A 24185-nucleotide genomic window follows, 5' to 3' on the forward strand; every position below is an offset into this window, starting at 1 on the left:
CTCTCTCTCTCTCTCTCTCTCTCTCTCTCTCTCTCTCCTTCTCCCTAGGCTTGCCTCTTCCACTGCCTGCTCAGTATCTCCACCTGCATCTGTTGATGGCAACTCAAACCTAGCACATCCAAAATAGAATGAACCTGACCCTTTTCTTACTTCTGTTGAGGGCACCGGTAGCCTCCCAATAAGCCAGGTTCAAAATCTGGGAATCATCCTTATCTCCTGATAATCAGCCTCTGGTGCTCTCTCCTACCCCTCAACCCCAAATTTCAATCAGTTTCCAAGTCCTCAAATACCGATTTACTTAACTCCATTCCTAGGGCCACCCTCATCATTCAGGCCCCCATCACCACTCACCTAGACTATTGTAATAGTTTTCCAGTTGGTCTCATAGGAGCATAGAATTAAAACTGACAAGGAACCTAGAGGCCACTGAGTCCATCCCTTTCATTACAGATAAGGAAACTGAAGCACAGAGATTTGGACTCAGGATCACACAACTAAGTGTCTGAGGAAAGATTTGAACTAAGCTTTTCCTGATGCCAAGCCCAGAATTCTAGCCACTGAGCCATCCAACTGTCTTTTCACCTCCATCCTCTTTCCTCCATCCTCCATCTATCTGGTATCCACCATATACTCAAATAATCTTGCTAAGATACAGGTCTGACTTGCTGTATTTGTAAAATCAGCACCTAGAACAGTACCTGGAAACCAGTAGATCAAAATAGCTACTTCCTTGATTAATTTATGTCCCTCCATAGCTTAAAGACCTTCAGGGCCTTACAATTACCTTGAGGGTAAATAAAAATTCTCTTCATAGTATTGAATTGAACCAAAAGTTTCAACGGGTTTTATAGACTGAAGAGAGAGAGAGAGAGAGAGAGAGAGAGAGAGAGAGAGAGTAGATAGATAGATAGATAGATAGACAGATAGATAGAGATACAGAAATATATCTAGAGATATTAATATAGAGATATCTGGAGAGAGAATCTTTTTGGACTGGGATACAGGACAAGTTCAATGACAAAAACATAATTTCTTCAGAAATACATATTTGCACACATGGGGTTCATAAGTACACATTTGGACACAGACAGACCATAAATCATTGGGAAGTCTGGAGAAGAAGTGACTTGCCTAAGAAGGAGTATGTATGCTTGTCTGTGTGTGCATGTTTTGGGGTGTGGACCAGTGCAGGGTGACTGAGTTGATCTCTTTACTAATAACTCCTTGGAAGCATCCAAGCTGACGTTTTGCTTCACTTGGATCAGAAAGTGGTTCTCGCTCATTTCATGAAACATCAGTACATGAACTAGACAGAGAAAGGCAGGACTCTACCTCTGTTGGCTGCTCGCAGTGAACTGTAGGGTTAAATGTACCCTCGTCCTCCATGGGGATATTCGCTACACATTTCAAACCATCCTGTCCAGAAAAACAAAAGTGAAATGAGCGATCTGTAGGCTAGCCCCGAGCTGCTTCAGTATCCTTCACTCCAGCCCAACATGTCCCATCGCCCTCTGGACATACTCTGGTATGCGGACTTAGCCTCTTACCCCTAACTTACTGCATACAAATAGGATCCTAGGAAGTGAAAGGGACTGCAGAGACCATGGAGGCTGACCCCTTCATTTATAGATGAGGATACTACTGCCCATGGAGATAAAGCAATTTGCCCGAGGTTATAGAGAATTAGCAGCAAAGCAGAACCAGATTTTGGTTCTTTCTAGACTTCTTTGATGCCCCTAGCTCTTGTGCTTCTCTGTCCCACTCCTTCACAACTTATATGCTATCTACTTCTCTCTGTCCATGTACCTCCTCTGGAGAGTGGCAGCTCCTTGAAGGCAGGGATGGATTTTTTTGTTCTTGGTCTCTGAATTCTTAGTATCAAGTACCTGGCACATAGTAGGTACCCTGATATTGGTTGGATCGGATTAAATTCCCATCACATCACTAATTTTCTCTGTATTATCCGACAAGAAAAAAGCTTGAACTAATTTTCTTATAATGGTACTAAGGTCAAGACCAGTGTGCTCAGAACCTTTTATGTGTCCTCGACCCTTTTGTCAGCCTTAAAGCCTATCAGCTCCTCTGAATTATGTCTTTAAATGCATAAATAAAATGCAGATTATATGAAGTAGTATTATTAAAATGGTTTAAAAACAAATTTATGGACCCTAGATTAAGAACTTCTGGCCCTGAGTGAGGACCCTTGGATAATGGACTCTGGCCTCCCTCAGATCATAGATAATTGATTCCCTAGTGACTTACCCCTAGCTCCTTAAATGTACAGTCTTCAGAATACTTGTCTTTCTCTTTAGAGCATTCAGTTTCTTTGATGAGAAATTCAATGATATATTTGGGTTCAGGTCCCACCTGCAAAGTCAACAGGAAGCAGTTTGTGTTTCTGCTTTCATCCCAAGCATCTTACTTCTAGCATTTCTAAGGCAGCATCCTAAGTAGAAAATTATCCAAAGAGTTTGGGCAAGGGGGGAAAAATTACGTATGTGTGTGTGTGTGTGTGTGTATGTATATATGTATGGCATATAGAGATACACATATGTGTATGTATATAGTTAGAAAATGTTATACATGTATATATATGTATATATATGTGTGTGTGTATGTATATGTGTATATATATATATGTATGTGTATATGTATATGTATATGTATATGTATATATGAAGCAGCTCAGTGGCCCAATGAATAGACCATTGGAGCTGGATTTACACTGAGTTTAAATCCAACCTCAAACACTTCCCAGACCCTGCACAAGTCAATTAACCTCTGTCTGCCTCTGCTTTCTCATCTGGAAAATGGGGGTAATGATAGCATCTGCTTCCCAGGGCTGTTGTGAGGATCCAGGGAGATAATATTTTGATGCTCTTGGCAAACCTTAAACACTATGTCAATGCTACCTATTATTAATCATTATCAATATGTGACATGCAGACCTCATGTTTGGGTGAACTTCTAACTCAGCCATATGACCACAGGGATGAGGAGAAGATGCCTAGGGGTGAAATTCTCATGTCTGAAACACGTCTTCGGGTGAATAAGGAGAGAAGGATCTGCCTTCATTTGGCTGATGACTTCATATTTGTATGAGGAAAGTAATGTCAGTGTTGTACTAAGTCACTTAGAAGAGTGACTGGCATGTACATCCTTGTCACCTCTATGGTGCAGGATGCCGGGCTTCTCTTCAAGCCCTGTCCAATTGCCCTGGACCCCATGATGCCTTTTCTGATGTCCCCAGTTCTTCGCACTGTTACTGCCCATCCCCTGGAACTCTAGGACTTATTTTGTATTCCCTCCTCTGTGATATCGCCCCATCCCTGATGGAATGTAGAAGTTCCTTGAGGGCAGGGACCCAGACCTGCCAACCTTTGTTTGTTTCTCATAGCCTGCTGCCAAGTACAATCCCTGTCATAGCATAGGCACTTAATGAATGTTTGTGGAGTTAGCTTGGTTTCCCATGCTCACTTGGGAGTGAAGCTTGGGAGCAGGGGAGGGGATATCATCCTGAAATTCTTAGGAATGCTAACACCTACTCCCTTCAACCCAGAGAGGACATGGATAACCACAGACAGGAGTTGATCCTTGGAAACTAGATTTAGACCAGTAAGGGAGGTCACCTGGTCTAACCTCATGTTGCAGATGAGGGAAGCAAGAAGAGTCAAAGGAGAGAAATGACTTTTACTGGTCCCCCATAAATGTAAAGGAACCCCTGAATGCCTGTGGCAAAACCAGGGCCATGACAGCAAAAGACATCTCTTTGAATCCAGTAGAATCAAATCAAAGCTTTAGGACCTAAATCATGATGAAATCCAGAAGTGATGGCTAATTACCACCCGCAAGCCTGCTGATGTCAAAAGACTCATTCACAAACCAGGGATTCTGCTTTCTGAATGGTGTCCATCTTGAAATAGAAGTTATTTTTACTCTCAGAGTTAATTTTTTCCAGGGAATATCTCAAAGGCTCATTCAGCTCTGGGCTGTAGATAGACATCTTTTGGGTCACAGAAGATCCTGAGTCACTCCCTGGAAGGCAAGAGTTCACTTTAGAATATGAGACTTCTGATTAGTACAAGCATTCAATGAGCAGGGGGAATTTACCCCCTACTGAAACCCAATGGAGTAGACTGGAACTTCCTGGTTAGTAAACTTGTCAAGTTGGTAAAATTTGTCTGGGAGGGGGCATCCCACCAGCCCTGGCTGCACTTTCCTTCTACCTGTCCTTCAGTGTACTTAAACCCTACTCCCTCCATGCGTTTTTTTATCCCCAGCACCATGCTTGGCACATAGTGAGGGCTTTATAGATGTCCCCTGGTCAGGGATGTTGTGGAGGGATGCTTTCACTTGTGCCTTGCATGGGTTGGCCTAGACATCTCAGAGCTCCCTCCCCACTCTGAGACCCTGTGAGTCTGAGATTGTAAATAAATGTTTGTTAATTTGATCTGTCCACATCTTATAGTGAATCATTTTGTTGCCTCTCCCAGGAGCATCTGGATTTTAAAGGAGGATCTAGTGGAAAGACCCAACAATTAAGCTAAAGGAATAAATCTCTAATGGTAAATTGCAAGTGCTCAGACAACTAGGAACTTCAAGCCATGAAACTAAAGATGGAAGGGAGAAAGCTCGGAGGCTATCCAGTCCAACCCTCATTTTACAGATGGAGAAATTCAAGAGATTTGTCCAGGATCACAGAGGCAGTAAATGACCAAGGTGGAATTTGAACCCAGATTCTCTGCCTCCAAATGCAGCGCTTTTCTGCTCTGCTGAGGGGAAGGTCCCTTGCTCTCACACAGGATTTTGGCTGGTCTGTGGGCTCAGGAGGCTCTGGGGCTTGCTTTGGGCTATGTTTGGGAGAATGTGGGCTCACAGGCTGCCCCAGAGTCAGAGGCGAGCTCTTGGTTAGCATCCTGAGGCTTTGTTCCTCCTCCATTTCAGAAGTCCCGTATGTTACTGTCTCAGCGAGGTACCTTTTCATCTCGTGGCCTCCTCCTCTTATAAAAGACGTAAGGGTCAAAGCCAGTGACTATCAAGAGGGCTGTCACTTACGTGGGTTGCACACCTGGGAGACAATACTGATTTTCATTTGGGGATCTACGTGGGTGAAATCGCTGCAGACACTTATCTCCTGGAAGGAAAGAAGGAAAGAGAAAGCTCGACAGAGAGAACAGTGTTTATCTGCTGGGTCCAGGGATGAACTCAGACAAACTTGTCACTAGAGCAAACTGCCCCGAGTCTCTGTAGTGCTGAGAGAAAGCTGCAGGCTCCACCCCAGGGTAAAGAAAGATGAAGCCGAGTAATAGAGAACCACCCAATCTGGGAGAGTGGTCAAAAATCCGTGGACATGGACGTCAGAGATCTTCTAGTCCAACCCCCTTGTTTTACAGAGGAAGAAACTGAGGCCCAACAGGTCATCGATTTAGAACCAGAAGAGACCCTTGAAATCATCTAGGCCAACTCCTTCATGTTACAAGTGAGAAAACAAATGCCCAAAGTGGTTAGTTAGGTGACTTGACTGAGGTTGCTCAGGAAATAAGTGGAAGTAATCAGGATTTGAACCCAGGTTCCTCTATTTCCAGGTCCTTCTTTCTGTTCACTGTACTGCTAATGAGCCATAAACCCTGGGTTTCTTTTGTAGATCCTGGGACTAGAAGAAATCTTAAAAGATCATACTGCATCTGAATGATTTGAGATGGGCTCTAGTTTATACTATTCAACCTCATGGATGCTTAAAAGACTCCGGGGAAGGGAGGGAGAGAGGGAAGAAGAGAGAGAGACAGAGAGACAGAAAGAGAAGAGAGAAGAAAGTGACAGACAGGAGAGGAGAAAGAGGGAGAGAGGGGGGAGAGAGAGAGAGAGAGAGAGAGAGAGAGAGAGAGAGAGAGAGAGAGAAAGGGAGAGACAGATAGAGAGAGACAGACAGACAGACAGACAGAGAAATAGAAAGGGAGAAAAAGAGGAGGATCCCCATGACACAAAGCTCCTCCATTGTGATCCTCATTTACAGGAGCTAGAAGCTGTCTCACAGAAGAATGCATGCTGGGGCTCTACTCCAAGATTCACCTTTGGAACTAACATTTCAGAAAGAGACAAGCACTGACTCAAATAAACATCCTTCCCTCTCTCCCTTAGTCCTTCCTCCCTTCTCCCTCCCTCCCTCCCTCCCTCCCTCCCTCCCTTCCTTCCTTCCTTTCTTCCTCTTTCCCTTCTTCTCTCTCTCCCTCTCCTCCCTTACTTCTGGGTAGATCCATCCTGCTCCTCTGGCTCCCAGTTTCTTCTCTCAAAGTCCTCAAGCTTTGGTAGAACTCATGGGACCCCAGTTCTCTGTCCTGAAAGGTTCCCCAGACCACACTTTGAGAACCGCATATCTGGAGAAAAGTGATCCAAGTTGGTACACCCAACTATGCACTTTGAGTTATAATAAAGATAAGATGATCTGTTTGTGCCATTGGCTACTGGCTACTGGGGTAATGGTAGCAAGCAGGGGCATGATATGCAGCATCCAACTGGACAATTCCCAATCCTATAACTCATCGAGTTGAAGAGTTGAGTTTGAAGGACACAGATGGTGCATTTTGTCTTGCAGTGACCCAGAAGATTCTTTTGGAAATGTTCATGTTAGCATCACTTACCCCTTGAGGCACAGGCTTGCATTTGGCACTTAATTGTCCATCCTCCTTCTTTGAGCAATCAGTCTGCATGATTGAATACTGGACCTTATAATTCCACCCATTGACTACCTACAATAAGAGGAATTTGAAAGGAAATTGTATTATTTGGCAGAGCTCCATAACGAAGGAGCCTTGAATCCAGTGTGCATTTAAACTGAATTGTTTGTTACTGAATTTGTAGCCAATCCAACCTAATAGACTAATTGCTCAGATTACTGCAAAACTTCTCAGTTTGCAACACATTCTCCTTACAATGACCCTGGGTGTGAGGTGCTGCCAGTTATCATTCCCATCTTATGGATGATGAAACAGAGGCACAGAGAGGTAAACCACATGCCCTTGGCCACACAGTGTATGGGTATCAGGATCTGAACCCAGGCCTCCTGAGATTCAGGCCAGCGCTCTTTCCCCTACCCTCTATTTTTTTCTGGACTAGACCTCTGACTTCATTGGTATAGGAAGTAAGGAGAGCCCCTACACAGTGCAGATGAGTACCTACTCTGTCACTTAGAGACTTGGAGAGCTGCTTATAACACTTGGAAGGTTAAGTGACTCACCCAGGATCACACATCCAGCAAGAGTGAGAGTCAGGACTTGAACCCACATCTTCCTGACACCACGGCTGATTCTCTCTTTACTAGGTGATGTTGTCTCTCTCATATGCACAGGATTGGTGATGTGCCAGGAGATACAAAAAGCAGTATCACCATCCCCTCCCTCAGAGACTTACACTTCAGTCAATGGGACAAAGCCCATGCACTAATCATGGAAATACAAAATAGAGCATGATAAGAGATTTTAAAAGTATGTGATAGGGGAGGGGGGAGGGAGGACAGAGAATCAGAACAGCAAGGAATGCCTTTTTGTCCTATTCTTGGGGAAATCAATCAACAAATATTTTATTAGGTGTCTACTAGCAGCCAGGCACTGAGCAATGTACCAAGGATACCAGTGGGTAAGTAGTAACTTACCAACAGCCCTGAAGTGGTTTTTTTAAGACATGAAGGGGAAATGCAGTGATCCATGCATCTGTGACACAGAGACATCCTGCAAGACCTTTAAAAGGCAGCTAGGTGGCTCAGTGAATAGAAATCAGGAAGACCCAAATTCAAATTTTGCCTAAGACACTTAGCAGCTGGGTGACCCTGGTCAAGTCACTTGGAGTCTCTCAGCCTGCCTTTCTTCATATGCCCCGAACGGGGGTAATAATAGCACTTAACATCCCAGGGTTGCTGTGAGGACCAAATGAGATAACATACAGAAAATGCTTTGCAAATCTGAAATTTAGGTATTATTAAAACACTAAATTTGCATGTTATTAAAACATTAAATTTGCATGTTATTATTGTATTTGTATGTACATACATATACATGTGCATATATATACATGTGTATACGTATAGCTGCACATCCTATTGATATCTCCACACCACTATCCCCATCCCATCAATGGCACAAATGGAGCCCAGGCACTCCCTCTTCTCCAGGAGCATCTTGTCCACATCCTTCCATGGAGAATCCACCCAACCCAGTGGAAGCCTTCCCTGAGCTCTTTTGACCATTCCCTTGGGATCGGGTCACACTTGGGGATGCTTGTCTATTACCTCTGGCTCTCCCTTGGCCATGACTTCCCCACCTTCTGTTCCAGTCACACTTTTTCTCAGTGTTATCTATGATAGCAAGTCTTCCTTGGCATAATGCTGCAGCATAATGATGTTCATCAGGCATCTCTCCTATGGGGTCTTTGCTGGTCCCTGCCAATTACTGAAGCTTGATCCTCCAAGGTTACCTCAAATCTGCTGTGGAGGTGTTTTGCATTTACTTATTCTTACATATGGTGTCTCATCTATTAGACTGTAAGATCCTTGAGGATAGGGACTTTTGTTTTTCTAATCCTTAGCAGCTGGCACAGAGTAGGCAAGGAAAAGACCTGAACCAGAAACTTCATTGATATCAGGAATCTCTCAGGTAAAGAAACTTGGCTCTGTGTTTTCATTTATACTTAGATGTATCTCTTGTTAACCTTCTTTGTGATTGAGGAAAAAATTGAGAGTACTAGAACTACCTGCATAGAGAATCAACAGAGGATTTTACAGTGCCTGTTAAAAACAAGCAATGAGAGAAGTTGAAGACCTTTTCCTGGAACTCGCTCAGTTCTTGAAGAGGTCAGTTCACATGCTGGGTGGCATCGGCCTGGCTGTTCTGCTCCAAGATTCCTAAAGGCACAGGATCTTATTTCATCTTTCCCTTCTCTGCCATAGCTTGATCTTACTTTCCCTTTCTCTTTTCACCAGTTGCCCCTGGACTGCCTGTTATTTCTGGCTCAGCTGCAGATGTCCCTACACCTTCCTTTCTGTCCTGCCCTCCAAATCTCTCTTGACTCAGAATCTCGTTCTCTTAGTTTTACACTGGACTTTTATGTTATCGAAGACCCATGGGGAGTGCCTAAGTTACCTCAGTTAGTCCTAACATTCTTCCTATCAACAGTCACTCCGGTTTATCCCCCTTTCACATTCAACCTAAAGTTTTTGATTGGTTTGTTGATGGAGACCTGTTATTGCTTCATTAAGGTATCTAGTACCTTATAGCTCACTTTAAGTTGGAATGAGGTGAGTTAATTGATTGACTCAATCAGCATCCTACTCTTACACCCATCCAGGTATAGGTTCTTAAAGAACATAAATGTAGATATATGAACCCCGGCAGATCAGCCTCCTTTCTGTGCCTTAGAGAGCTGCCTGAATCACTGAGAAGTTAAGTGACTTACACAGTCAGTTTGAGTAAGGGGCAGGACTAAAACTCAGATTGTTCTAGCCCAATCTTGGCTATATATCCACTATGTTCTGCTGCCCCTCTATGTAAGTATGCAGATGTTAGGACATGTTAGGACACATATCACAACATGTAGATTACATGTATTGTATGTTACATACATTACCTATACATACATATATAATATTACCTATACATTTTATGTACAGACATACATTTTTGTCTAGATTATATATCAATTATAAAATTAATATAATACAGATATATTCATGTATGTACATATATACATCTGTATGTTGTATGCATATAAATGTTCACACCTGTATGTATAAAATAGATATATGCTTTATTATAAAATATCATTATTAATCTATTATCCACCTATCATTTATTTTATGGAAATATTTTATTTATTAGTTGATTACTTATTAGTAAAATATTTTATTAAAATATGTGTATGAAAACTGTATGAAGAGAAGAAGTAAATGACATCCAAACCTGTCTCGAGGCATTCATGACTTCTTTAAGGTCAAAGAGGTATTCATGCTTAGATTTTTCATTAAAAGATTGAAGAGCATGTTTCAAAATCGCTTCCAAATCTGAATGGTTGGTTGATATGAGATTGAAACATCCAAGGCATGGTCTATGAACTGCCACCACTACATCGTGAGCTTTATTGAAAGAGGAGAAAAACACAAGAGACTTAACCTTAACAAAGTCGGTAGGAAACCATTGTCAGCTTCTGGCTTGCAGATACATAGGCAGAGGTATAATTACCAGTCAGGAGTCAGTCAACAAAGGGAAGCTAAGATGGTGCAGTACCAGGAGGATACTGAAGACACTACAACACACCTTCTACACAAAGATCTAGTTAAAGATCTACCAAACTAAGTCCCACCAGGAAATAAAAAATGGAAAAATCATAGCCCAGGTCAGCCTAGAGAGATAGAAAAGTCTGTGGACACTGGGGCTGGGATCTGGCCAGAAATATGGAACTTAGAGAATCTAGCACCTAGGGACTGAAAGAGAATTGAAACCGTGAGGACTAGGGCAAAAGGAACTGGGGCAGAAAGAAGTTTCAGAGACTCCCCAAACTAGCGCAGGATGAGGGAACAGATGCCAATTGGCAGAGATGTCATTCTCTACCCAAATCCGAGTATCCTATCACAGATCCTAGGAAGATTGAATAGAGGATCTTTTCCTAGGGGTGGTAGAGAGGAGTAGAGGCAGGCCCTGAGCTATGTACAGAGCAAGGAGTCTGTTTAAAAGCAAATAGTAGCTGTTTGGCTCTGACCCCAGGAGCAGAGCACAGCCTACGTTCTGGCCTCCATAAGAGTCTGAAGTCTGTAAAGGAATGATCAGGTCAAGAATCCCAGACCAAAGGAGACTCCTCATTTCTGTTCCTCTGAACTTGCTGAGTTTCCTGGTTAATGGTAGTGACTGAATCTAGCAGCAGTCTACTGGAACTATTGGAACTTCCATCCAGGAGCAAGCTCACAGGTATGTTGCTTAGACCTAAATCTGGTCCTGAAACTTGCAAAGCAAGGGCAATTTTGAAAAATGCTATTCTGCGAACATAAAGACTGCAGGTTTTCAGTCTAAGCCATTTGTAAGATCTTGAAATAACACAACACTCAATAGCCCCAAGAAAGCAGAAGGACCCACAAGGAAAAAAACAACTCAGCTCATTCATTGCCCCCAGAAGTGCACAGATCCTGGCCCCAAAATAAAGTTTATAGTCAGAAAGTGTGTTGGAATAATGAGCAAAATAAAAAAGAGAGAATCCCATCGTAAAGTGCTTTTATGGTGAAAGGGAATCAAAAGAAGAATGATTTCAAAATATATACAAGCAAAGCTTCAAAGAAGAACACACCTTGGACACCAGTCCAACCAGAATTCCTAGAAGAGATAAGACAAGAGTTGTTTAAAGAGCTAAAATTATTTTAAAACAAAATGACAGTACTACAGGTTAAAACGGGGAAATAAATGAAACCTATGGAAGACAAATATGGGAAAACAATTAATAGCTTGGAATAAGAGATACAAAATCTGCACAATGAAAAAAAACTACCTGAAAATTAGAATTAATCAAATAGAAGCTAATGACTCCAAGAGATATAAAGAAATATTAAAACAAAGTTTAAAAAACTGAAAACATAGCAGAAAAGGTTAGGTATCTCATAGCAAAAACAAGTGAACTGAAAAACAAATTGAGAAGAGATAATTTAAGAATCATTAGACTACCTTAAAGCCATGAACAAAAAAGACATTTCAAGAAATCATAAAAGAAAACTGCCCAGATCTCTTAGAACCAGAGACCAAATTAGAAATTAAATATTAACTAACATCAACAAGAAGAGGGTTATATGGAGCTGAGAGTGATGGAGTAGTAATAAGGAGTGGGAGATGCTTAAACTTCACTCTCATCTTAACTGGCAAAAGAAGAGAAAAACACACACATACACACCCACACACAGAGTTGGGTACAGAAATGCATATCACCCAATAGGGAAACAGGAAGGAAAAGGGTTAAGGGAACGTGGGGAATCAGAGAGATGGTAAATTAAGGGAGGGATTAATTATTAGCAGAATAAATTCTGAAAAAGATAGGAAATGAGAAGGAAAAATATAAGAGAATAAGTTGGAGGGAAAAACACAATTAATGATCATAGCTATGAGTGTGAATGGCATCAACTGACTCATAAAATGGAAGAGGATAACAGACTAAATTAAAAACCAGAACCATGTTGTTTACAAAAAACCACATTTGCAATAGAAAGACTACACATAAAGTTAAGGAAGAATCTGGAGCAGAATCTTTTTATGCTTCACTTCAAGTAAAAAAAAAAAAAAGTAGAATAGCCATCATGATTTCAGGCAGAGTAATAGCAAAAAATAGACCTAATTAAAAGAGATAAACAGGGAAACAGCATTTTGCTGAAAGGCATCCTAGATAACAGATTAATATCAATAATAAAAATACATGCACCAAATGGCACAGCATCTAAATTCTTAAAGAATAAATTAAATGAGTTATAGGAAGAAAGAGAGAACTAAACTATAGTAATGTGAGACCTCAATTTGCCCTTCTCGAAGCTAGATAAGTCTAACTAAAATCAGACAAAAAAGAAATTAAGAACCTGAATAGAATTTCAGAAAAGTTAGATATAATAAACCTTTGGAAAATATTGAAGACAAATAGAAAGCATATAATTATTTCTCAGTTGCACATGACACCTTCACAAAAATTGTCCATATATTAGTACATAAAAACTTTACAAACAAGTGCAGAAAAGCAAAAATATTATTTTGACTTCTGATGGGCCATGATATAATAAAATTATATTTAATATAGCACTTTTGAAGAAAAATTAAAAACTAATTAGAGATTAATAGCAATCCTAAAGATTGGGTGGGTCAAAAAACCTGTAGAAATAATAATTTCATTAAAGATGATGATAATGAGATAATATACCAAAATTACAAGGTACAATAAAAACAGTACTTAGGGGAAACATTTTTTTTCTTTAAACATTTTCATCAATGAAAGAGAGAATATATGAATAAATTGGTCATGCAACTAAATAAAAACTTAAAATTGAACAATTTTTTAAAAAACCCAATTGAATGCAAAAAATAGAAATCCTGAAAATCAAAGGAGAGATTAACAAAACTGAAAGAAAAAAACAAATAATAAAAAAACAATAGAAGCTGTTTTACTGGGGGAGGAAATAAAGCTCAACAAGTAAATAAACTATTAGTTAACTTTATTTTTTAAAAAGTTAAAAAAAAACAAGTTACCAGTATCAAAAATAAAAAGGTAAATTTGTAACCAAATAAGAAGAAATAAAAATTATTAGAAATGATTTTGCTCAATTATATGTCAATAAAACAAACATTCTAAGTGAAATTGATGAATATTTTAAAAATATATAAAATTCTCAGGTTAACAGAACAGAAAATAGAAGACTTAAATAACCTTATTTTATAAAAAGAAATTGAATAAACCATAAATGAACTCCCAAAGAAAACGCAAAGAACCAAATGGATTGACAAGAGAACTGTATCAAATGATTAAAGAACAATGAATTCCAATACTACTATTTGAAAAAAAAATAGGAAAAGAAAAGATCCTGTCAAATTCTTCCTATGACACAAATATAGTCTTAATACTTAAACTAGGAAGAGTCAAGCCAGAGAAAAAAACTCTATACCAATTTCCCCAATGAATATTGTTGCAAAAATTAAAGATTATACAATATGACCAGAATAGATTTATCTAGGAAATGCCGAGCTGATTCGTTATTTGGAAAACTGTAAATTTCACTGACCATAGTAATATTAGATACAAGAAAAATCATACAATTTTATCACTAAATAAGGGAAAACTTTTGACAAGATAAATATCCATTCCTGTTTAAAGGGGAAAAAAAACACTAGAAAGCAAAGGAATAAATGGAGCTTGCCTTAAACTGATAAGTAGTACCTATCTAAAACTAAGAGTGAGCCTTATCTGTAATGGAAATAAACTAGAAGCTTTTCTGATAAGATCAAGGGTGAAGGAAGGGTGGCCATTATCACCATTACTTTTCAATATAGTTCTAGAAATTCTAGCTATACCAATAAGACAAGAAAAAGAAATTGAAAGAATAAGCATAGACAAAATCATCACTTTTCCAAATGATGTTGTGGCTTACTGAGAGAACCCTAGAGAGTCAACTAAAAAACTGGTGGAAAAAATTAAAAATCTTACCAAAGTTGCAGCACTTCTCTATATTATCAACAAAACCCAGCAGGAAGAGACAGAAAGAGAAATACCTTTTAAAATAATTGCAGACAGTGTAAAATACTTGGGACCCTACTGCCAAGACACACTAAGGAACTATCTGAATACAATTATAAAATACTCTTCACACAAATAAAGACAGATCTTAAAAAGTGGAGAGATGTTAATTGTTCATGAGTAGACCAAGACAATATAATGAAAATAACAATACTACCTAAATTAATTTACTTATTCGGTGCCATATGAATTGAACTACCAAGGAATTACTTTCTAGAGCTAGAAAAAAATACGACAAAATTCATCTGGTGGGAAAAAAAGTTCAAGAATAAGCAATTAATGAGAAAAAAAAGTTTGAAGGAAGGGCACCTACCTCTCAGATTTTGAACTAAACTACAAAGCTGTAATTATTAAAAAACAATTCACTGGCTACATTTTCACTCATTTCTCCAGCTCACTGATCAAAAAGGGGGAGTAGAACTATGCTTTGCTCCCCATTGCCACTTCCAGGTCCATTTTCTACCACTATCATTCAGCAATCTCTCCTCCTTTGAGGTCTACTCAGTTCATATCTAGCACCCAATCCAAATTTTGGTAGCTGTTACCTACTGATCTCCAAGATATACTACCCTTCTTATCCCAATAAGTTCAGGGAGTTCAATGCTTGGCTCACAATATTTCTCTTATCCCAATTCCTGTCCTAATGCTAGGTAACTTCAACATACATATTGATAATCCCTCAAATACTCCAACATCATAGTACGTGACTCATTCCACATGACCTAGTATTCCACCCTGCTTTGGTCACACACAGAGATAGTTATTCCCTTGATCTTGTCGTTACCCACAAATATACTACTTGCATGTTCATGAACTCTGAAATTGCCTTATTTGATCACAATCTACTATCATTCCACCTCTTTCTTTATCTTGCAACTACAAATTCTGTTTTTCATCCACACTGTGACCCCCAATTCCTCAGCCCCTCAATTCTCTCCCAAGCCATCATCCCGGCTGTAGCTACACTCACTTCTTTTCCCCATCTTTACCCTTTGTTGAGCCAGTTGAACTCTACATTATCTTCTTTTCAGGAATCCTTTGCTCCCTAATCATATTGTCAATCTTGACCTGCCAAGCCTCAGTCTTGGCTTGCCCCCACCATCTATTGTCTTCACTCCTACACACGTGCTGTTCAAGGAAGCTAGAGAAAATCATCAAACTGCTGAATTTGTTTTCCTGGTTCTGCTTGCTTCACTTTATTCAAACAGGTCTTCCCAGGTTTGTTTTTTTTAAAACATCCCCTTTATCATTTCTTATAGCACAATAGTATTCTATCACAAACATAAACCACAGCTTGTTCAGTCATTCCCCAATTGATAGGCATCCCCTTAATTTCCAATTCTTTGCCACCATAAAAAGAGCTGTGATAAATATTTTGTAAATATGGATCACTTTCCTCTTTTAACTGTATCACTAGGTTAAGGTATGTACAGCTTAATGGTTTTGAGGACATAGCTCTAAATTACTTTCCACAATGGTTGAGCTACCTCCTAGTTCCACCAAGAATGCATTTGTATACCTATCTTCCCACATCCCATTCAGCATTTGTCATTTTCCTTTTTTGTTATCTTAACCACTCTAATGGCTGTGAAGTAGCACTTCAGAGTTGTTTTAATTTGCTTTTCTCTAATTACTAGTGATTTAGAGTACTTTTCATATCTCTATTAATAGCTTGGATTTATTCCTCTGAAAACTACCTATACATATCTTTTTATCAATTTTTACCAATTTTATCAATTTTATCAATATACATATCATTTATCAATTGGGGGCGACTCTTATTCTTTTAAATTTGTATCAGTTTCCTAAACATTTTAGAAATAAGATCTTTATCAGAGAAATTTATTGCAAAAATTTTTTTCCAATTTTCCTACTTTCCTTCTAATTTTAGCTGCACTGGTTTTGTTTGTGTGCATTTAAAAAAAAAACAATGTCATTCCTTCCTGCCTCCAGGCCTGGCACTCTATCCATTGTGTCACCTAGTTGCCTCAATGCACTCCACTAATGCAGAGCGATATAAGGAAGAGTGATATTGGCCCTGTTTGGAACAGTTGGGCTAATCACATACCTGGAATGATGTGGCAATTCTGTTCAATGACTTTGAATTCTTTCCCATTCTGACTCTTCAGTATGGCTGTGCATTCTCCTTGCTCCTAAACACAAAGAAGGGACCACGAATCTTTAGCCATAGATGTAGAAACTCACTTAATTAAGAAGAATCTTTTGGCCATAGATTGAGTGAGGGAGTACCATAGTCATATTTGGACTTAAAGAAGATGACTGGCAGCAATGTATTGGTTGGACTGGAGTGGTGGGAGACTTCAGGCAGGGAGGCCAGTTAAGAAGTAATCATTTAGGCCAGAAATAAGGAAGCTCTGAATGAAGGGGGCAATTGAGTGAGCAGAGATAAAGGATCAGATGGAAAAGATGTTGAGGAGTGAGAAACAAGGTCTGGCAACAGGGGACAACGAGGAGTCAAGGATAACGCCAAAGTTATGAATCTTGAAGACTTGATGTCTTAGAAACAGGGAAGGCTTTAAGGAAGAATTGATGAGTTTGATTTTGGGACGTGTTAAGTTTGAGGTGTCTCTGGGAAAACCAGTTTGAAGTATCTAATAGACAACCAGTGATGAAGGACTGTAGCTCAGAGGAGAGACTCGAGCTGGAAATATAAATGTGGGGGTCATCTGTATATAGATGATAATTGAATTAAGTCAAAGATATGGAAGTAAGTTTCATAATGGGGCCTTGAACCTGGATCCTCACTCCAGAGCCAGGGCTTATCCTGCTCTATCATGAGGAGGTATTGAATGAAAGCTACTATAAATGGTGAACTTCTGAGCACGATTCTTCCCAGCTCTGGAAGCATTTCCCCTTAACCAGGATATGGGCTACCTTAGGACTCCACCTGTTAGATTCTCTTCTTGCTTCTCCATTGGATCATGGTGGCTTAGTGATTCAGGGTTATTGTAGGTTATGCCAGTGGAACTCAACTTCAGCAAGGCCTACTAAGATGGCAAATACAGACCCAGTGATAGACTTGTGGTTTGGTTGGACTGATCGTCTATCATCCTCCTCATCTGCTGATGCTTAGACCGATCATACGGTGATTCATTTTTCAAGCCCAACCACTCAAGACCTCCTATGAAGTCGGTGAAGAGAGGACCCACATGAATGAAATTAGGTATCCTCCAAATTTGAAAGGCAATAGAGTAGAAACATCATACTGAAGTGGTTTGTCATTTCTTTCTCCAACTCATTTTACAGATGATGAAACTGAGGCAAACAGGGTTAAGAGACTTGCCTGGAGTCACACAGCTAGCAGGTGCCTGAGGCTGGATTTGAACTCAGGAAGATGAGTCTTCCTGACTCGAGGCCCTGTGCTCTATCCACTGGGCCACCACTGAACCGTGATATAGTAGACCAGAAAGAAATCTAGTCCCAAAGTCCTACTTTTTGGCTTTTCTCTGAGCATTGCAGATATCCCCAGCAAAGGAAAGAAGCTGGTGCCCTCATCAGGCCTTTGGGCAGCAGCCACCGATTTCCTGGCCTCTAAGCTCAATCTCCTGCCTTCCTCATCATTGTAACATTGACTCCTTCACCACTTCCCCTTCATCCCTGCCTAAAACCATGGTATAAAACAAAAGCCATCATATTTATTTGATCTCAGAAAAAACTCCATTTAACTTTGAAAATAGACCACTAGAATACCTTTTAAGTCTTTCTTCCTTCTGTTGGGCTCTGTCAGACCGAGCAGAAGGGTTTTCTTCTCTTCTCTCACCAAAGTGTAAATTGCAAAGGGAAAAGAAGGATAGAGAGTAAAAACACTTTACCCATTTTGCAGAATCTTTGTAGCTACATTCTTTCCAGTTTTTGCCTGTCTCAATCATGCAGTTGCTTTCTCGGATTTCATAGGTTATAGTGAAGGTGCGCTCATTGGAGTCCTACAGGAAATGGCAAAAGGACGTTATGTTGGGGTGGAGCAAAAGGTCAAAGCTGGAAGAGCCCCCAACCCTAGGGCTTCACTAGGAGGGTCTCATCACACATCTGCTGCAAGTTTGATTGAATCGTCTTGGCTGGTCTTAGATTCATAGAACAAGAAAACTCCATCCCAATCCCTTAATCCACTTCCCTCCTCAATTCCTTGTATTGTACTTACCTGACCCCACATTGTTTCCCCTCAGCAGAATATAGGTCCCGCAGGTCAGGGACCATTTCATTTCTGACTTTGGATCCCCAGCACCTTGCACAGTCCCTGGCCCAAAGTAACCACCTAATAAAAGCTGGTTGAATCTAATTAGAAAGCAGATAATTCAACCATCTCATTTAGTAGATGGGGAAATTGAGGTTCAAAAAAGGGAAGGGATTGTTTGATCAAGTCTAGAATTCCAGTACTCATCATTCACAGCACATCACTCATCTCATTATATCACGCCGCCTCATTTGTAGTTCCTAAACCACCACCTGATGAATCCTGCCTCTGTAATCCATTCCCCTGATCACATTTGATTTAAAAGTCTCATGCTATTATTTGGTTTGACTATGAATATTTGTTGCAAGGGTTTTGTTTTTCTTTTTCTTTTTTCTCCCAAAGGTGATGGAGGTGGAAAGGAAAGAAATGAAATATGTGCCAATTAGAAAAATGAATTTTTTTTCATTTTAAAAAACAGATCAATGATTGATAAATAAAGTGGGACCTTGGATTCTCTCCATGTCTCAGTCATTTGGTGACTGTGAAGATGTACTCTCTGATAAAGCATTCTTAGAGTGTTTTGGAGGGGAGGGAAGACATTCTAAATGTCTTTTAAAAGATCTTTTTAAGAATCTGTTTGAAGTGGTGAGAAGACCTGGGACAGGGAATCTGTGGATAAAGGAAGAATTTATGACCAAACAAGAGATAGAAAGGATTACACAAAGTACTGTGTTTTGTGTACCTAGTCTAGTCCACTGATCCACCACTCAATTTCTTAGCCAGCACCAAAGAGTTCTAATGATTGCCACTTCATAATACAGTTTAATTTCCTTGATATTCTTGACCTTTTATTTTTCCCAGATGAATTTTGTTATGTTTTTCTAGCTCTATAAAATATCTTGGTAGTTTGATTGTTACGGCACTGAATAAGTACTTTAATTTGACTGGAACTGTCATTATTATTGTATTGACTCAGCCTACCCCTGAGCAACTGATATTTTTCCAATTGTTTAGATCTGACTTTATTTGTGTAAAAAGTGTTTTGCAGTTGTGTTCATATAGTTCCTGGGTTTCTCTTGGCAGGTAGAGTCCCGAGTATTTTTTATTGTCTACCATTATTTTAAATGGAATTTCTCTTTCTATCTCTTGCTGCTGGACTTTGTTGGTAATATATTCAAAAATTGACGATTTATGTGGATTTGTCTTATATCCTGCAACTTTGCTGAAGTTGTTAATTATTTCAAGTAGTTTTTTTAGTTGATTCTTTAGGATTCTCTAAGTATACCATCATACTATCTGCAAAGAGTGATAGTTTTGTTTCCATATTGCCTAGTCTAATTCCTTCAATTTCTTTTTCCTGTCTTACTGCCAAAGCTAACATCCTAGTACAATATTGAATAATACTGGTGATAATGAGCATCTTTGTTTCACCCCTGATCCTATTGGGAAGGGCTTCTAGCTTATCCTCATTATAGATAATGCTTGCTGGTTTTTGATAGGTACTATTATTTATTTTAAGGAAAGCTCCCTTTATTCCTATGCTATTTCGTGTTTTTAATAGGAATGAGTGTTATATTTTATCAAAAAATCTTTTCCTGCATCTAATGAGATAATCACATGAGATTTCTGTTGGTTTTTTATTGATATTGTCAATTATGCTGATGGTTTTCTTAATATTGAACCAGCCCTACATTCCTAACATTAATGCCACCTAATTATAGTGTATGACCCTTGAGATATATTGCCATAATCTTTTTGCTAGCATTTTATTTAAATTTTTTCAACAATATTCATTAGGGATATTGCTCTATAGTTTTCTTTCTCTGTTTTAGCTCTTCCTGGAGTAGGTATTAGCACCAAACCAAAGAGATGTTTTCATCGTCCTGCTTTTTATTTATTTGTTTTTAGTTTTCAATATTCACTTTTATAAGATTTTGAGTTCCAAATTTTATCCCTCCCTCCCTTCTCCCTCCCCAAGACATCATGCAGTGATACAGGCTACACACGTACATTCATGTTAAATGTATTTCCACCTTAGTAATTTTGTGAAAGAAGAATAAGAACAAAAGGGGAAAACCATGACAAAGAAAAGAAAGAGAAAATTGTATGCTTCGATCTGGATTCAGATTTCATAGTTCTTTCTCTGGAGGTGCATAGCATTTTCCATCACAAGTCAAAGAAATTTTTTTAAAGGAAAAGGGAAAGGATCTATATAGAGAAAATATTTACAGCAGCTCTTTTTGTGATGGAAAAGAATTGGAAATCAAGGAGATGTCCATCAATTGCAGAATGGCTGAACAAATTGTGGTACATGATTGTGATGGAATACTATTGTGCTATAATGATGAGCAGGCAGATTTCAAAAAAACTTGGGACAGAACTTGTGCAAAATGAAATGAACAAAACTAGGAGAATATTGTATACAGTAACTGCAATATTGTAATGATGATCAACTGTGAAAGACTTAGTTACTCTGATCAAGACAATGATTGAAGATAATTCCAAAGGACCCACAATAAAAAATGCTGTCTACCTCCAGAGAAAGACGATAGGTACTATCGAATTCTGAAAACAGATTGAAACATGCTTTTTTAAAATTCATTTATTTTTATTGTTTTATTTTGTTTGTGTTTTCTTTTGCAACATGGTTAATTCGGAAATATATTTTGCATGACCACATATATAATCGATATCAAATTGCTTGCCCCCTCAAGGAGAGGGGAGGGGCAGAAGGGAGGGAGAGAATCTGGAACTCAAAATTTTCAAAGTGATTGTTAAAAATTCGTTACGTGTAATTGGGAAATATTGAATGAAATAAATAAAAACATATATTTTTTAAATTATAGCCACCATATGATGTCGACAGTATGGTAATTCAATCCAATCTGATCCAATACAGTCTAATAAGCATTTATGAAATGGCTACTATGTATGAGGCTATGTTCTGGGTATTCAAAGACAAAATGAAAAGCTGTCTCTGACCTTAAGGAGTTTACACACTCCCAGGAAGGAATAAACAGATAACCTATACATAATCATGGGGTGAGGGTGGGTGGGGGCTGTTAGGACTAACAGCTAGGGGGACCCAGAAAAGCTTCCTATAGGATGCGGCAGATGGGCTAAGCCCAAAAGTAAGCTTGGGATTCTGATGGGCAGGGGTGACGAGGCTGAGCACTCTAGAAATTCCGGGACAAACAGCCTGTACAAAGTCATGGAAGTAGGATGATATGCCAAGTCCAGATAAACAGCCAAGTAGGACAGTTTGGCTGCACCACTGAGGGAAGAAAAAGGAATAATATACAATCTACTTGGAAAGGTAGACTGGAACTCGATTGATTGTGAAGAGGCTTTCATGACAGTCGGAAGAGTTTCTATTTCACCCTAGAGGCAATAGGAAGCTAGTAAAACTCTTTCAGGTGGGAAGTGCCATGATTAGAATGTTGGTAGCAGGGACCCATGGGAGAGGAAAGAGAATGAAAGTCAGGATTCCAATTAGGTAGCTTTGACAACAGTCTGTCTAAGAGATGATATGGGACTAAAGTCAGCTGGTAGCCATGTGAGTGGAAAGAGTGGGATGGACTCAATAAATTATGGAGGCAGAATCAAGACTTGGCAACAGCTTACCTATGCGTATGGAGGGAGAGACGAGGAGCTGAAAATAACCCCCAGCTTCTACACTTGGGTGCACGGAAGCATGGTGATGCCCACAACAGAAAGAAGAGTGGGTCTGGAGGCCATGGGTGGGTTGGACATTGGGACTCTCCTTTGAGAAGTGCTGAGGAATGAGGCATGGAGGTGCCACAGAGGGACAGTAAGTGAGCCCCTGGGCATTGGCTTACCGGCACAGGACAGTCAGCAAACAGAGCCCAGGATGTGGCCACAAAGGTCACTCACTCACCGTCAGCGAGGCTGTGATTATTCGGTACAGGACAAACTGGGGGCCCGAGGACTTTTGGTTATTGTATTTCGTCAGTGCTACATCCACGGCTCGGAAGACATCGTTATCATCGCAGGCAACATCCTTCACCTGAGACTCAACCTGGACGTTCAACTGGCTGGCCACAAGCAGGAGGATCACAGCTAGTTCCATTCTGATCTGCTTACCACCTCACTGGCTGCCGAGGGAACTGTCACCAGGGTTGCAAAGACTGATTATAAATCCTCTCCACTCCCGGTCTTCTTTCTCTTCCCGTTCTCTCTGTGTGTCTTTCTCTACCTCTCCCTCTTCCTCTGGTATTTTCTGTTTGTTTTTTTTTTAATTACCACAAAAGAGTAGCCTCATTGCTCCACTCAGTTGCCATGGATAGATTCCTGGTGCTACACAATTTTCGGTATTCAGAGAGCACGAACACCCCCACCCACCCCCTGCCAGCTCCACCCCCCCACCCCCAGTTTAGCTAAACAGTTTATGTTGAAATCATTGCAACACAGAGGTTGTTGTCCTGTCTCAGGGACGGGATCTGCTAACTCCCTGCTAAGTTGGGGCCAGTTCCCAGAAAGCCTCTTGGAAACATATTCTGGTAGCTTTGGGAATGTTTTGGTTCAGTGACCTAGGAGGTCACTGACTTAGGAGAGAAGAAAAGAAAGCAGTCTCAGAGCTGGGACCTCCTCAGTGAGTAGCCCCAGGTCAGCCACACATGCCACTGGGGCATAGCAGAGCTGCCCATAAACTGACCATCTGGAGGACATCTTCCTGCAGACCGCACCTCAGGCTGCATTGAGGAACATCGCCCTATGAAGGGAGCCAGGAAGACAGAGACATCCCTTCCTTCTCCTGCTGCTGCTGCTGCTGCCCCCTCCACACTGCAGGCACTGGGGGGAAAGCCATCCTGGGGCGTTTGGGCATCTGGGACAAACAACATAGACATCCCCTTTGGTTTGGGGGAGGATGCAGCAGACACCTCCCTGAGGCAGAAAGAGAGTTTCCAGGAGGACCTGAGAGAGCTCCCCCTCCCCCCCCTCCAGGGCCGTTGGACCATTTCTGATTTAAACTGATCTGCTTAGAATGTTGAACTTGGAGTCCACAGGACTTGACCTTTGAATCCTGCTTAGACACGAGTGCCTCTCTGTGCTAATAACAGTGGCTACTTCATAGCATTATTGTGAGGGTCAAATAAAGTGACTTGTATTGAATTTTACAAACCTGAAAATACTGTAAGTGTTAAGGATTAGCTTTTCCCCCTCATATTTGACATCCAAAAAGTCTTAGTACTTTCAGTGGTGGAAAATGAGCCCTACCAATGAACAGATGGATACTACTGGGGGAAGGGATACAAAGAGGGATTGAAGTCAGACCCTCTTCCCTAATCTCATGTTAAAGCTGGAGGGGATCTTAGGGATCACCCAGTACATGTCCTCAATTTTACGAAAGAAAAAACTGAGGCCCCAGAGAGAGGAAGTGATTTGTCCAGGGTCACACAGGAAGGTTCATTGGACTCTTACTGAAACTGAGACTGACCTGGGACAGAGTTAAGTAGATCCCAAATCTCACAGAATGGGCCTTAGAGGCTAACTGGTCTAGCCCGGTCCTTTTCTAGAGGCCCAAGATCAGCGTCCTTACAGGAACCAAGACTCAGGCCTCTTGGCTTCCAGACAACTTGGCACAACTTGGAGGGCTATAGATGGATCCCCCTTCCAGAGGGGCGATCTTCGGTGGCATGACTCATGCCAACAAGGATCACATTGTTAAGCAGGGACGAAG

At 40.3% G+C, this 24185-nt stretch overlaps 1 protein-coding gene across 1 annotated transcript in view; it reads right to left on the bottom strand.

Annotated features, from left to right (window-relative positions):
- Nucleotides 1-22822, bottom strand: part of KNG1 (kininogen 1) — a 27170-nt gene extending 4348 nt beyond the window's left edge. The window contains exons 1-9 of the mRNA XM_027875845.1: nt 22383-22822; nt 18126-18236; nt 16361-16445; nt 9948-10120; nt 6639-6746; nt 5056-5134; nt 3884-4035; nt 2263-2367; nt 1333-1416 (exon numbers count right to left, since the gene is read on the bottom strand). Of these exons, the coding sequence (XP_027731646.1) occupies nt 1333-1416; nt 2263-2367; nt 3884-4035; nt 5056-5134; nt 6639-6746; nt 9948-10120; nt 16361-16445; nt 18126-18236; nt 22383-22574 (1089 nt within the window). The 5' untranslated portion in view covers nt 22575-22822. The remainder of the gene's footprint in view (nt 1-1332; nt 1417-2262; nt 2368-3883; nt 4036-5055; nt 5135-6638; nt 6747-9947; nt 10121-16360; nt 16446-18125; nt 18237-22382) is intronic.
- Nucleotides 22823-24185: the final 1363 nt, after the last annotated feature.

Source organism: Vombatus ursinus, unplaced genomic scaffold (assembly GCF_900497805.2).
Source record: "Vombatus ursinus unplaced genomic scaffold, bare-nosed wombat genome assembly UNPS02014810.1, whole genome shotgun sequence".
NCBI classification, from domain to species: Eukaryota; Metazoa; Chordata; class Mammalia; order Diprotodontia; family Vombatidae; genus Vombatus; species Vombatus ursinus.